The 15,379-nt window shown below is 42.2% G+C and overlaps 1 protein-coding gene across 1 annotated transcript; it reads left to right on the top strand.

The window, feature by feature from the left end:
• Nucleotides 1-7,206: 7,206 nt before the first annotated feature.
• LOC139413587 (calcium-binding and coiled-coil domain-containing protein 1-like) lies at nucleotides 7,207-15,146 on the top strand. Its single transcript, XM_071161114.1, has 14 exons — nucleotides 7,207-7,452; nucleotides 8,789-8,934; nucleotides 9,199-9,301; nucleotides 9,551-9,768; nucleotides 10,413-10,625; nucleotides 10,863-10,999; nucleotides 11,091-11,160; nucleotides 11,532-11,786; nucleotides 12,272-12,397; nucleotides 12,778-12,873; nucleotides 13,086-13,176; nucleotides 13,331-13,488; nucleotides 13,736-13,815; nucleotides 14,380-15,146. Exons 2-14 carry the CDS (start codon nucleotides 8,803-8,805, stop codon nucleotides 14,408-14,410), a joined length of 1,710 nt encoding a protein of 569 aa, XP_071017215.1. The 5' UTR covers nucleotides 7,207-7,452; nucleotides 8,789-8,802; the 3' UTR covers nucleotides 14,411-15,146.
• Nucleotides 15,147-15,379: the final 233 nt, after the last annotated feature.

The raw sequence follows: 15,379 nt of genomic DNA, 5'->3' as shown, positions 1-15,379 counted from the left end.
CCACACTGACTTTACTGAATTCAAAAGTACAATTCTTGACTAGCATAATTTGGTCAGATATACTTGGATGTGTAGTGTCAGCGTTTGTTGCTGGCATGTCATAACTAAGTTTGCTTATCTTGCCAATGAAAAAGTCATTAAAGTAGTTGGCAATATCCGTGGGTTTTGTGATGAATGAGCCATCTGATTCAATAAATGATGGAGCCGAGTTAGCCTTTTTCCCCAAAATGTTAATTAAGGTGCTCCAAAGCTTTTTATTATCATTCTTTATGTGATTTATTGTTGTGTCATAGCATAGTTATTTTTCTTAGGTTTAGTAACATTATTTCTTAATTTGCAGTTCGTTTGCCAATCAGTTTGGCTGCCAGACTTATTTGCCATTCCTTTAGCCTCATCCCTCTCAACCATACAATTCTTAAATTCCTCATCAATCCAAGGGGATTTAACCATTTTTACAGTCATTTTCTTAATGGGTGCATACTTATTAGTAATTGGAATAAGCAATTTCATAAATGTGTCAAGTGCAGCATTTGGTTGCTCCTAATTACACTTCACAGACCAGCAAAGATTAATTACATCATCAAAATATGAATCACTACAAAACATATTGTATGACCTCTTGTACACTATATTAAGCCCAGCCTTTGGAACTTTAGTTTTCCTAGATATGGCTCCTGCCCTTTTTCACACTTATGTGAGAATGCCATTAATTGACTACAGCTCAGCGTTCAACACCATAGTACCCTCAAAGCTCATCACTAAGCTAAGGATCCTGGGACTAAACACCTCCCTCTGCAACTGGATCCTGGACTTCCTGACGGGCCGCCCCCAGGTGGTGAGGGTAGGTAGCAACACATCTGCCACGCTGATCCTCAACACTGGAGCTCCACAAGGGTGCGTGCTCAGTCCCCTCCTGTACTGCCTGTTCACCCACAACTGCATGGCCAGGCATGACTCCAACACCATCATTAAGTTTGTAGATGACACAACAGTGGTAGGCCTGATCACCGACAATGACGAGACAGCCTATAGGGAGGAGGTCGGAGACCTGGCCGGATGGTGCCAGAATAGCAACTCAACGTAACCAAGACTAAGGAGATGATTGTGGACTACAGGAAAAGGAGGACAGAGCACACCCCAATTCTCTTCACATCAACAACAAACTAGAATGGTCCAAACACACCAAGACAGTCGTGAAGAGGACACGATATAGCCTATTCCCCCTCAGGAAACTAAAAAGATTTGGCATGGGTCCTGAGATCCTCAAAAGGTTCTACAGCTGCAACATCGAGAGCATCCTGACCGGTTGCATCAATGCCTGGCAGAGCAATTGCTCGGCCTCTGACCGCAAGGCACTATAGAGGGTAGTGTGGCCCAGTACATCACTGGGGCCAAGCTGCCTGCCATCCAGGACCTTTACACCAGGCGGTGTCAGAGGAAGGCCCTAAAAATTGTCAAAGACCCCTGCCACCCCAATCATAGACTGTTCTCTCTACTACCACATGGCAAGCGGTACCGGAGTGTCAAGTCTAGGACAAAAATACTTCTCAACAGTTTTTTATCCCCAAGCCATAAGATTCCTGAACTGGTAATCAAATGCCTACCCGGACTATTTGCATTGTGTGCCCCCCCCAACCCCTCTTTTTACGCTGCTGCTACTCTCTGTTTATCATATATGCATAGTCACTTTAACTATACATTCATGTACATACTACCTCAAATGGGCCGACCAACCACTGCTCCCGCACATTGGCTAACTGGGCTATCTGCATTGTGTCCCGCCCCCCCGCCCCCCCACCACCCGCCAACCCCTCTTTTACGCTGCTGCTACTCTCTGTTCATCATATATGCATAGTCACTTTAACCATAACTACATGTACATACTACCTCAATCAGCCTGACTAACCGGTGTCTGTATGTAGCCTCGCTACTTTTATAGCCTCCCTACTGTATATAGCCTGTCTTTTTACTGTTGTTTTATTTCTTTACTTACCTATTGTTCACCTAATACTTTTCTGCACTATTGGTTAGGGCCTGTAAGTAAGCATTTCACTGTAAGGTCTACTAAACCTGTTGTATTCGGCGCACATGACAAATAAACTTTGATTTGATTATATTGTGATCACTACATCCTATGGATTGAATACTGATTTAAAGCAAATTTCTACAACATTAGTAAAGATGTGATCAGTACTTGTTGATGATTTTATTCCTGTGCTGTTTGTAAATACCCTGGTAGATTGACTGACAACCTGAATCCGGTTGCAGGCCCCGTATAACTCTCCATTGACTTGATTGGTTGACGGTAGGTGGGGGAGCTATGTTCTGTATAAACACTAACTACATTCGTTAACAACAGACAAAGTGCAAGAAGTATGAATGCCCTGACTTATGCAGTAAATGCTGTACTGCCAGTGCAGACACCAGATTGACCATGCTGCTAGCTTTAGCGGTAAGGACGTTCTTTAAAGTAAATACTTCAATAAACTCAACTCACATTCTCCAACAAATCTTCAAACAAATCAAACGTATTGAGACTCGATTTCAAAATAAAATGTGAAAAAGGTGAATGTTTTTGAAAACATATATTCTACACCGAAGTGACGCAGAGTAGGTGAACGGATGATCTCCGCATGTGTGGTTCCCACCGTGAAGCATGGTGGAGGAATTGTGATGTGTGGGGATGCTTTGCTGGTGACACAGTCAGTGATTTATTTAGAGTTCAAGGCACACTTAACCAGCATGGCTACCACAGCATTCTGCAGCGACATGCCATCCCATTTGCTTTTGCGCTTAGTGGGACTATCATTTGCTTTTCAACAGGACAATGACCCAAAACACACCTCCAGGCTGTGTAATGGCTATTTGACCAAGAAGGAGAGTGATGGAGTGCTGCATCAGATGACCTGGCCTCCACAATCACCTGACCTCAACCCAATTGAGAAGGTTTGGGATGAATTGGACCGCAAAGTGAACGAAAAGCAGCCAACAAGTGCACAGCATATGTGGGACCTCCTTCAAGACTGTTGGAAAAGCATTCCAGGTGAGGCTGGTTGAGAGAATGCCAAGACTGTGCAAAGCTGTCATCAAGGCTAATTTGAAGAATCTAAAATCTAAAATATATTTTGATTTCTTTAACACTTTTGTGGTTACTACATGATTCTATGTGCTATTTCATAGTTTTGATGTCTACACTATTATTCTACAATGTAAAAAATAGTAAAAATAAAGAAAAACCCTTAAATGAGTAGGTGTGTCCAAACTTTTGACTGGTACTGGTCCTTTCTAGGGAGTTTTTCCTAGCCACCGTGCTTCTACACCTGCATTGCTTGCTGTTTGGGGTTTTAGGCTGGGTTTCTGTACAGCACTTTGAGATATCAGCTGATGTACGAAGGGCTATATAAATACATTTGATTTGATTTGATTTTGATTTGATACTGTATAAAAATCTGTAAAGCAAATGTATTTGGTTACCTTTTGTTAATAAAATAGATTTTCTGCTAACAGATCCCTCTGTAGGTATGAAATGAGCATTTTGAATCCCGTTGCTGTGTTAATGATTACTGGCTAATTGTATAACTAATAGACTATGTGTTTGTAGGTCGAATGAGGTGAATGAAGCTACAGCAACCAATGTGATAATAGCTGGGGTAATTTTTGTTTGTTTTTGCTGTTCTCCAAATAGCTTTTTAGAGTTTTTAAATCGTATAGAAATGCAGTAAATGATCTTAAAATGTCTTTCACCCCCCCTCACTAAAACAGATCCTGGCTAGGGCCTTGGAGTCAGAGGCTTGAGGGGTATACTACAAAGCAGGATGAAGGAGGGAACCAGCTAACTAGTCTATATGTTCTGATCTATATGTTCTGATTCTGGTTTAGGAGTATACCCATCTGGTACAACAGATTTACAACAGCACATTTTATCACATGACTGTGGTTGTTTTGGGGTATACACAAGTAGCAGAATTCCCACAAAAAATGACCAGATAAGTCAGCTATACTAGCCTATGATAGGTCAAAGAGCGCCCTCATGGACACCGGCTCTTCCATAGCAACAAATCATATTCCACAGCCACAAAGTTAAAATTGGCTACAAAAATGTGCTTTTTGGTCTTAATTTGAGGTTAGGTATAAGTCAAATCAAATCAAATTGTATTTGTCACATGCTTTGTAAACAACAGGTGTAGACTAACAGTGAAATGCTTACTTATGGGCCCTTCCCAACTGTGCAGAGAGAAAATTTGAGAAATAATAGAAAAATAATTATCAGGAATCAAGGTAAGCCCCAATTGCAGACTGTGTGAAGTAGCAATGTTTATTGTAACCACAGGGGCAGAGGTCAGTAATCCAGAGGTGAAGCCAAGGTACAGGATGACAGACAGACTTAGGGTCAGGTACAGGCAGTGGTCAGGCGGGCGGGGACATGGTCAGGACAGGCAAAGGTCAAAAACCAGGAGGACGAGAAAAAGAGAGACTAGGGAAAAACAGGGGGTGAGACAAAACGCTGGTAGGCTTGAACAAACAAGATGAACTGGCAACAGACAGACAGAAAACACAGGTATAAATACACAGGGGATAATAGGGAAGATGGGCGACACCTATAAGGGTGTGGAGACAAGCACAAGGACAGGTGAAACAGATCAGGGTGTGACAATAAAACCACAAAGAATAAATACAAAATGAGTGATGGTAACTTGGCTAAGGGTAAGTACCGAGTCGATATGCAGGGGTATGAGGGAATTGAGGTAGATATGTTCATACAGTTAATTCGGAAAGTATTCAGACCCCTTGACTTTATCCACATATTGTTGTGTTACAGCCTTATTCTAAAATGGATTACCTTAATTTTAATTCCACATCAATCTACACACAATACCCCTTCATGACAAAGCAAAAACAGATTTTTAGAAATGTTTAAAGGTATAAATGTATAAATAATAAAAAACGGAAATATCACATTTACATAAGTATTCAGACCCTTTACTCAGTACTACCTCGAGTCTTCTTGGGTATGATGCTACAAGCTTGGCACACCTGTATTTGGGGAGTTTCTCCCATTCTTCTCTGCAGATCCTCTCAAGCTCTGTCAGGTTGGATGAGGAGCGTCGCTGCACAGCTATTTTCAGGTCTCTCCAGAGATGTTTGATTGGGTTCAAGTCCGGGCTCTGGCTGGGCCACTCAAGGACATTCAGAAACTTATCCTGAAGCCACTCCTGCGTTGTCTTGGATGTGTTCTTAGGATATTAGTCCTGTTTGAAGGTCAACCTTCGCCCCAGTCTGAGGTCCTGAGCGCTCTGGAGCAGGTTTTCATCAAGGATCTCTCTGTACTTTGCTCCGTTCATCTTTCTATTGCTCCTGACTCCTAGTCCCTGCCACTGAAAAATATTTCCACCGCATGATGCTGCCACCACCATGCTTCACCGTAGAGATAGTGCCATGTTTCCTCCAGACGTGACGCTTGGCATTCAGGCCAAATAGTTCAATCTTGGTTTCATCAGACCAGAGAATCTTGTTTCTCATGGTCTGAGAGTCCTTTAGGTGCCTTTTGACATACTCCAAGTGGGCTGTCATGTGCCTTTTACTGAGGAGTGGCTTCCGTCTGTCCAATCTACCATAAAGGCTTGATTGGTGGAATGCTGCAGAGATGGCTGTCCTTCTGTAAGGTTATCCCATCTCCACAGAGGAACTCTGGAGCTCATTCAGAGTTACCATTGGGTTATTGGTCACCTTGCAGACCAAGGCCCTTCTCCCCCAATTGCTCATTTTGGCCTGGCAGCCAGCTCTAGGAAGAGTCTAGGTGGTTCCAAACTTCTTCCAATAAGAATGATGGAAGCCACTGTGTTCTTGGGGACCTTTAATGCTGCATAATTTTTTTTGTACCCTCTGCCAAATCTGTGCCTCAACACAATCCTGTCTCGGGGGGAGCTCTACAGACAATTCCTTCGACCTCATGGCTTGGTTTTTGCTTTGACATAGACTGTCAACTGTGGGACCTTATATAGACATGTGTGTGCCTTTCCAAATAATGTTCAATCAATTTAATTTACCACAGGTGGACTTCAATCATGTTGTAGAAACATCTCAAGGATGATCAATGGAAACAGGATGCACCAGAGCTCAATTTCGAGTCTCATAGCAAAGGGTCTGAATACTTATGTAATTAAGGTATCTGTTTTTATTTTTAATAAATTAGCAAAAATGTCTAAAAACCTGTTTTCGCTTTGTCATTATGGGGTATTGTGTGTAGATTCATAAGGAATAAAAATGTATGTAATCCATTCTAGAATACGCTGTAACGTAACAAAATGTGGAAAAGGTCAAGGGGCCTGAATTCTTTCCGAATGCACTGTATTACTATCCGTTCTCAAGTCTAGCTTTCCGACGCTCGCAAGCCGTTACTACCAGGACAGTTTATTTTACAAACATTCTGACAAACATTGTGATTTGCCACATAATATGGATCTTGAAAGGGAATGTTATGCATTTTAAACTTTTTTTTAGTGGATGTAGGCGTTTTTGCCATGTCACTGGGTGTTATTCATCAACTTCCACAAGAAACAAAAGTCATAAAATAATCAAATATTTACAATCTCTTCATTATTTTTTAGTCCGAGTAAAATTCTCTCATCAACGTTTTTTGTGATTATTGTATTTATTATTTTATGTTATGTTATTTTATGTCCCTAGCTCATTCTTTGCCACTCACACTCACAGAGCTATGGCTAATGTAGGCTCCAAATTTCCACCCTGTTAGGATTATGCTCAGTCTTGGAAAATGCGCCCAGAAATGTTCTGTGCCTGAGCTTGTGCCTGATGTTTTTCAGAGAGTCAAACATGTCCCTTTTCCGATTTAATACTTTTTAAAAACAGATAGCAAAAGTTGTGATATCCAAAAGGCACTGCATCGTAGGAGTGACCTGGCTATGGAAGCTACTGACGACAGGGAAAATCAAATCAAAATTACGCAAATGTTCCAAATAGCCGTCTGTGAGTTCGGTAGGTTTCATATGAAATACAGCCTGTTTTCACAGTAGCCTAAAGAGAAAAATAGAACAGATTTAAAACTCTACTCGGAAACGCATTCTTCCAACTGCGCATTAATTTACAACAAGTCAGTAAACCAATCGATCTCAAAAGCCGCAGTGAGTGACAGTTCTTTTATATCTCAACGTGACAGCGCTATCTTTATACTACCATGCGCCCCACATGGCAGTTGTAGTCCAAGACCAAACGTTGTATATTCCTTTCAGGATGTGATGTCCTCTCAAGAACTGCATTTACCATAATGGAGCCAACTGTTTTCAAGCTGTCCCCGGGTGTGTGTTTGTGTTGTAGTAGCAGGCAGCCTGCTATTAGTTGACAGGCGAGCATACATCACTTTATTTCAATCACATCTCTCTGACAAATAGGCAGCATTGAAGAGATTGGGAGAAAATTGCGTAGCCACTTTAGGTAAGCTTAAAAAAAAAATCTATGACAATGTATGTGCATTAATTTATCAATGTTGTTCATTTCTTACATGATAACAAAAGTATGACTTGCTGACTTGACAAATGCTTAATCATTTAGGCTCCAAAGCTTTAATTTCAAGCTACCATGGCAACATTTAGATAGGCCTATTGATAACACAAGCATAATATTAACTAAATGATCATCCTTTCAAATGTATGAGGTTATGTTCATTTTAAGGGGACAGTTCAGCCCAAGTTGGAGCATTTATCAATGAATCTAGGTTGTTATAGCCTATGCCATGTCATCATACGTTATAACTTTATCTTTTAAATTAAATATTTTTGTAAAAGTTTGTTTATTAATCCCGTAGGCTGTCTGAGGTGTAATCTACTTTTAAATGAAGCAAACATGTCAATTACCCAGTAATTACAGTGACAGGTTAAGATGCGTAGACAAAACAATAATGTACCATAACAATGTTGCATCATCTTTGGGTGATCACAGCAACATCATGACAACAACAAAAATCCTGTAGGCCTATATTCCATACTTCACTATCATCGTTGCTTGGCTGCTGGCTCAGATCTCTCACACTCTCTGTCCTGCTTGTTTTAGTATTTTCAGAAACGATTCTGGCATGGACAGTGAACGCTCATTTCACAACACTTGGAAATCTAATATTTGCTCCTGTCCATCAACTACACTCAAAGAGGTTTTGCCATTCATCAGAATGTTACCAAGAATAGCTTTAGGCCCTTGACCTCAATCCATGACATTGCAAAATATTATGCCACTGCCTGTAGGCTTCCAAATGGAGATAAAACACACCAGCTGATGTACATCTACCATCTCTACTTTTTTATTGTATTTAAGATCAGCTTTAAAACTATAAACTGGATTGATGGCTTTTAACCAGTGCTATGAAAGGGTCAATATGTAGGTAAGTAGGCTAAAGGCTATGGTATGCCTACATCCAAAGATTTCCAATCTGAATAGTAGCTTTCAACTAATATTGTAATTTAGGCTTACTACAAGCATGTTACTTTTAAATAATATAAAACTATGGAATAGTGTAAACCAAATACCCTTTAAAGCAGATCCCACAGTAGAAGTAAAATGGCAACATTGCTGTTTTTACTTCATCCATAGCTCGTTTTATGGCCTTAATCTCAAGCATACTCGTGGTGTTGTTTGTTATGAACATTGGGACATATGCGTGTCTGTTACAGTGAACACATCACATTCCTAAACTTGTACAGCTATCATTTTTCATCAGCTGTTCTCCACTGGACTGGAACACATTTCACATTTCCACGTCATGTTTTCGTCTCTACAGAGCTCCTAATTGCCATGGAAAAGCAGTCCAAGGTGGAATTTCGGAATGTGGGACAGATGTATTTCCCCCAAAGTAGAGTGGAGTGCCACTACAGCCTTACCTCTCATCATCACTGGACCAACAAGGACTGGATAGGCCTCTTCAAGGTGTAGTAACATTCACAACCTACCTCTCTTCCTGCAAATAGTACATTTCACTCCTCTTATAGGGATCACGAGATTTTCCTGTTTTACATTTTTTTTTAAATAGCCAGAGTGATCACTATAAAGGTATTTTAACAGCATTAGTAGGATAAGCGTTTGTGCATTGTACTGTTTTGATGTTTCAAACAAACGAACACTTCCAAAAAATCACAAGGGCAGCCTATTATTGATATGAACAATATAGAGAACTACTAATGTCTCACTCAGGCTGGCTGGTCATCAGTGAAAGAGTACACCACCTTTGCATGGGCACTCACTCCTGAGGGGTACACTGAAGGAAATAATGCCAACTGCTGTGTACATTTCCAAGGTAAGAATGCATCCATCATGTCAGATTAGCACAGGAATGAGAAGTACCTTTTAAGGCTGGGTTTACCAGCAAATTAGCATAACATTTGTTGTCACTAATCAAACCCCTTGATGTAGCATACAATTGACTTAAAATTGGTAAATATTATACTCAACAGATTTGATCAGTTTTTGGGGAAGAAAATATGATACACCAAACAGGAGAAGTGAAAAAAGAAACCCCCACTCCATATCTCCTCCCTCTCCACAGCCTCTTACCTGCCCCGCCCCAGTGCGGTGGAGTACCAGTTTGTCTATGTGGATCAGAGAGGCGAGGTGTGTGCCCGCAGTCGCCAGTTCACCTTCTGCATTTCCAGGCCTCTGGATGAGCTGGAGACATTGACAGAGGAGCGGGACGAGGATGAGGAGGGCGGAGAGGGGGACGGGGACGACCTGCTCCTGGTGGTGCCCAGAGCTCAACTTCTGCAGGTGGGGATGTATGGATGAACAATAGCTCAGTTTCACTTAACTTCTTTATAAATGTGTCATAGTCATGTTATAATTTGTCCAACATGAGAACAGTTTGTGGGTATAATTAATGCAGACGAGCGCAGTCTATGTTAATAGTTTGGTTCCTTGAGGATACTCCATACAAGTTGAGGGTTTAACAATTCCTGTTTTGATCATTTCCCTTTGAAAATAGTAGTTGCATGCGGGGAGCGTGGCGCAGCAGTAGTGCTGAAATCTGTCAAGCACAAAGCCGATGTCGGCATGGGTTCGAATTCCACTTCAACTACCATGTTCCACCTGTTCTCACCTATAAATTCTGTGTCCCACTCCTAAATTTCTACCTGTCTAAAAATAATCCAACATGTGAGGAGATTGGAGCTCACGGTCTCTTTTTGAGAAAAAATGAAAATTGTTGCACTGCTTTCAAGCCTTCTTTCATGGACCCCTTGGTCTTCTCCCTTTCTTTTTCTCTCTCTCTCTCTCTCTCTCTCTCTCTCTCTCTCTCTCTCTCTCTCTCTCTCTCTCTCTCTCTCTCTCTCTCTCTCTCTCTCTCTCTCTCTCTCTCTCTCTCTCTCTCTCTCTCTCTCTCTCCCTCTTACTCTCTCTTTCTCTGTTACGATCAGACTCGGCTGGATGAATGCCTTAGAGAACAGGCCGATTCAAAACAGGCCCGGGAGGAGGCAGAGAGGGAGAAGGAGAGAGAGGAAGAAAGGAGCAAAAGGGCGAAGGATGAGTGGGAGCGAGAGAGGGAGGGGATGAATGAGGAGATCTCTGAATTGAGGGACAACCTGAGACGGAGCTGCGACAGGATGGAGAAGGTGGAGGGGAAACAGAAGGTATAACAGTATATGTACACTGGGTAAATGGATGATAGATCAGCAGACAGTAACTGGTACAGTAGACACAGAGCTTAGAGTAAAATATTTCCCTATACTCCAGAAGGTGTGCCTATTCTACATGTTGTAAATAAATGGATCTGGATTGTTTACAACTGCTTAAAAGCTTAAATATATCTTGTTTATATAGCCATAAACTCTTTCATCACTATTCTTCTCTCCCCCCAACACTGGAAGGATATGCAGTCCTCTCAACAAACCTTGTCTACTCTATTGGATGAGAAAGCTGAGTGCCTGCAGCGAATCAGAGGGCTGGAAGATGACATAATGGTTCTAATTCAGAGAGGGAAGGAGACAGAAGCTGAACTTGAAAGGTAACTAAAGAGAAAGAGAAGACTTTGACTCTGTCTTTCTTACTTTCTCTCGCTTTGCGGGTCAACCGCTTTGTTTTGTTTTGACCCACAGGATGAAGGAGAGAGTGAAAAAGATGTCCACTCAATTGAGGGATGAAGAACAGGAGAGAAATAATCTGCAGGTAACAATAGTGTGTAGTTTCCCTATCGTGCAGTAATACAGCTAGTTCAAATCCCTACATAGCCTACTCAGCCCTGACGTTGGTACTTGTGGAATTGTGCCAGGACAGCAGATCTCTGGAGGAAGGCCAGATCTAACGACAGGTGTCAGCTCCTAGTACCCAGTGACCTGAACATTGGGTGTCAGCTCCTAGTACCCAGTTACCTGAACATTGGGTGTCAGCTCCTAGTACCCAGTGACCTGAACATTGGGTGTCAGCTCCTAGTACCCAGTGACCTCAGCAATGGGAAGAAGATGATTAGCCATTTAACTTAACACAAGTTTATAGAAATCCACATAAAAAACATACCAACATCTCCCCTTATCCCCCAGGTGGAGAACGGGGCTGTGCTGGCTGAGCTGAGGGCGATGCAAAAGCGTTTGGAGGCCAGCGAACGCGGGGCAGAAGGTCTGAGGCAGGAGCTGCGTGAGATGGGGGCTCAGCAGGGCCACAGCCACGCTGAGCTGCACCAAGCCAGGCTGCAGGCCGCCCAGCTCACCCTGCAGCAGTCTGAGGCTGACCTGGCCCTGAGAGAGGGACGCGCTCACTGGGCCCAGGAGAGAGAGGCCTTCCAACAAGCAGCAGAGGTTAATGCAGTGGTTACTGGATAGGGTAGCACTACAATTCACAGCACAACCTCCAATACAAACATATACAGCACAAAGCAGAGGTGGGGGTAACCCCATAATACAGAATTGGTGCAGCAGAACAGAGGGATAATGCAAGATCAAAAGCTGAGTAATTTGCTGATTCCTATTAGCCCAGTCCAGATTGACTGGCACCTGTTTTTTTTACTCAAGGTTAATGCATAGCACTAAGATTAATTCAAACAGCCCCTTTCTGAGCCCTACTTCTGGATCCAGCTAAGTTTTCTACTTCATTGAGGATTATGACGTAATAAGGCTCCAACTCGTCTCTGTTTCACAGATCCTGAGCATATGAGGCAACAGAGCCTATGTGGATCAGACAACCACCTATTTCAGTTAGCATACAGCCAATCATTTCTGTATTTATGAATCTTGTGTATGTGTATCCTATTTTTTATCTATTAATCTGTCTTTCCTTGCTGTAGCTTGATAAAGAGAGGGTGCAGAAGTTAAGCCGTGAGGTGCAGCGGAAGGAACAGTGGCTCCAAGAGGAGAGGATGGAGAGGCAGAAACTAGAAGTGGAGCTTGGAAAAGAGAAGGATTGCAACAGGGTAAATATAGTCAATTGTACTGCAATAGGTAGGCTATATTTCATCATACACAAACACATAGACCATATACAACTATTGGTACACGAAAACATACATGTCTAAATATAACTGCCATCACCATCGTGTCACTAATCTGTGCCCTCATCGGACATTCAGATCAGATCGGATTTCGGGAAACTGTTTGCTGAACCCCAATAAAAAAACATCCGTGGCTTCTTTCACAGTACACACAAACACAAACAGACAGACACAAATAGATATGCCAGCAGCCTGGCATCAACACCCATTCATCACACACTGCTCGCCACAGTGAGTCACACAAGGCTGTAAATCACACTTACCCCACCGGCCATCGCTTAACACACCAGTGCCCCCTGCAGGTGCTGCTGAGCGATGCCCGCAGGGAGGTGCAGGAACTGAAGGCCAGAATGAGAATGAACCAGAAGGAGAGAGAGCAGCAGAAGATGGAGAGACAGGCAAGGATCAGGCTGTTTGCTGTTTATATCGGGTGTCTCTTCTTTTGTCTATATATTTAACTGCTGTTATGTGTGGCATCACTGATCAAAATAAGGTTTAAAAATACTTTTTAGTGATGGGTTTGGTTGAGTAAACCATGTTGTGGATGTTTCCATATCTGTGCTTGTCATGCCCTGTAATGGTTGCTGTGTACGCATTCAAATACACACAGGACCTGCTGGACTACATGCATCAGTTGGAGCAGAGACTGGAGGTGGCTACAGACAATACGTGGAATGAAGTGGCTCTCTACTACTCAACCAGTGAGTGATACTAATACCATGGAGGCTAATGTACAGACCCAATGCCAGGCAATCACAGTACCCATTCTAGTCATATACAGTATAGTACAGACGTTGTCCCATTCTTGGATGCTCATGACATCATATTCAAAAGACACCATGTCTTCCTTTGCAGCTCGTGGCGCTGACACTCCATCTCAGGATGAGAAACCCTCTTCTGAGGATGAGATGCCTGCATCTCCCCTACCCTACCGGACACCCAGACTACACTACTGGAGCGACGCCCTGGAATGCTCCTCTCACCGTAGTGTGAAGTGTCTCCAGACTGAGACGGTAGGCCACCATATCACAGCCAATGTCAAACTAAATACCACCAAAACACAGAGAATACATAATGGAAACAGCTAAATATAAGACTATAGCACATCCGAAACACAGACCAAGCATTTTAATATCAACAAAACATACTGACATCAAATCAGTTAAAATCACCATATCAATATCCCTGAAATCCTCACTGGAGTTGTTTTATTGTGTGTGTGTTTGTGTATGTGTGTGTGTTCTATCAATCTGGACTAAGGATGAGGAAGAGCAGAACAAGACCAGTAAGGGTGAAGACACACCACTGATTCTGCCAGACCTCACCAACCCCATGCTAAGGTGACTCTTCTGGCCTTCGGCCCAAACACTCCTCCGTTTCCAACCTAACCAATTTCTATGCTGACTGTACATACACAGTGCTGACTGTCCATACACAGTGCTGACTGCTGTTAAAACGACCCTGTTCCTTTCCTTTTCTTGTGTTATAATATTTAAAGCACTGCAGCAGTGCCAATGAATTAAAGAACAGCGGGAATAAGAGCATCTGTAAAATGATAATGATTTTCCTCCCCAAAACTAATGTGAGTGTTATAGAGGTAATGCATCAGCTGGAGTAGACCAGTGGGAGTAGAGCCACACAGGAAGGGCGGGAGGGGGAAATAAAGACCAGTGCTGCCTGGAAGCAGTGTGGGGATGATCTATCACTAGTCACACAGTGTTCAGTATTCACCACATCATCACTATTCTCTCTCTCTCTCTCTCTCTCTCTCTCTCTCTCTCTCTCTCTCTCTCTCTCTAACCATTATAACCATTATGCCCTTTCCCTCTCTCTTTCATGCAAGCATCCATCCACTCCGCATCATCTAACTATTTCTCTCTTCTCTTCATCTTCCTCTTTCATAGTGAGTTTGCTGACGGCTCCCCCTTGTGGTAACAGCAATGAGGACAGAGGACAAGTTGCTTGATAGTTTACAATGTAGGCCCTATATTATTGTTGGCTACAGTCAGCCATGCAGACAAACTGTGCTGTAGAGATACAATATGTATACGATTATGAATCTGGCTTGGGATGTTGTGTGTGATGAGTGTGTTTTTTTAAAGACTGTATCGGTTGTGTGGTGAGTTACTCTACAAAAAATATTCTAACTAAAAAAACTATTTGGCACTTTTTCTCTTAGATTTTTTTGTTTGTTTACATTATATTAGTGGTTTGGTAAAGATTCAATGTTGGAAATTAAAACATGTTTTGCATGAAAGGTGACTATTGTGCCGTGTTCATATGAGCACAGTCTCAACTGATGTTTGCATAGAAATGGAACAATGGTTTATTAGGCCATACAACTTAGCAGATGCTAGCTGTAGACCTACATTTGAAATGAGAGGTTTCTTATTGAAAGCAATGTGTCTATTTGAAAAGGTTACTGTTTTTATCTAGGTATGCATTTTCTCTAGGTGCTATAACTAGCCCGATTTGTGAGTAGGCTTTAAAAATGTTTGCAGATCTGTAAAAGTGTTCACAGGAGTCATAGAATGAACATGTTGTGTCTATTGGTTCTGTGGTTTTCTTTTACTTAATGATTTATCCATTTGACTGTGAAGTTTACTTTCTGAGTGCTTGACACGGTGCAGAGTCGTTTCTGTTATAAAACACTACCTGTTTATTGATTGATGCTTGACTCCTGTGATTTTTATGAGGTACTGTTAAGACAAACCATTCATGCACTTTATCACAGAATGGCTGGATGGAGCGGAGGATCCATCTGACTGTCTGCTCCTCTGCCTCTGATCCTCTTTGCCAATTTCTACTCTTCGTCCATTACTATTCTCCAAAACTCTGGAGGAAAAGAGCTCTGGTGGAAAAGAGCTCTGGAGGAAAAGAGCTCTGGAGGAAAATAGCTAATTA

Source organism: Oncorhynchus clarkii, chromosome 7 (assembly GCF_045791955.1).
Source record: "Oncorhynchus clarkii lewisi isolate Uvic-CL-2024 chromosome 7, UVic_Ocla_1.0, whole genome shotgun sequence".
In the NCBI taxonomy this organism is placed as follows: Eukaryota; Metazoa; Chordata; class Actinopteri; order Salmoniformes; family Salmonidae; genus Oncorhynchus; species Oncorhynchus clarkii.
This window is presented reverse-complemented; position numbering and strand designations above follow the sequence as displayed.

Coding starts and splice junctions, on each gene's coding strand:
- LOC139413587 (XM_071161114.1), top strand. CDS start 8,803: ATGGAAAAGCAGTCCAAGGTGGAATTTCGGAATGTGGGACAGATGTAT. Junction 9,302..9,550: donor CTGCTGTGTACATTTCCAAG/GTAAGAATGCAT, acceptor CCCTCTCCACAG/CCTCTTACCTGCCCCGCCCC. Junction 9,769..10,412: donor CCAGAGCTCAACTTCTGCAG/GTGGGGATGTAT, acceptor TGTTACGATCAG/ACTCGGCTGGATGAATGCCT.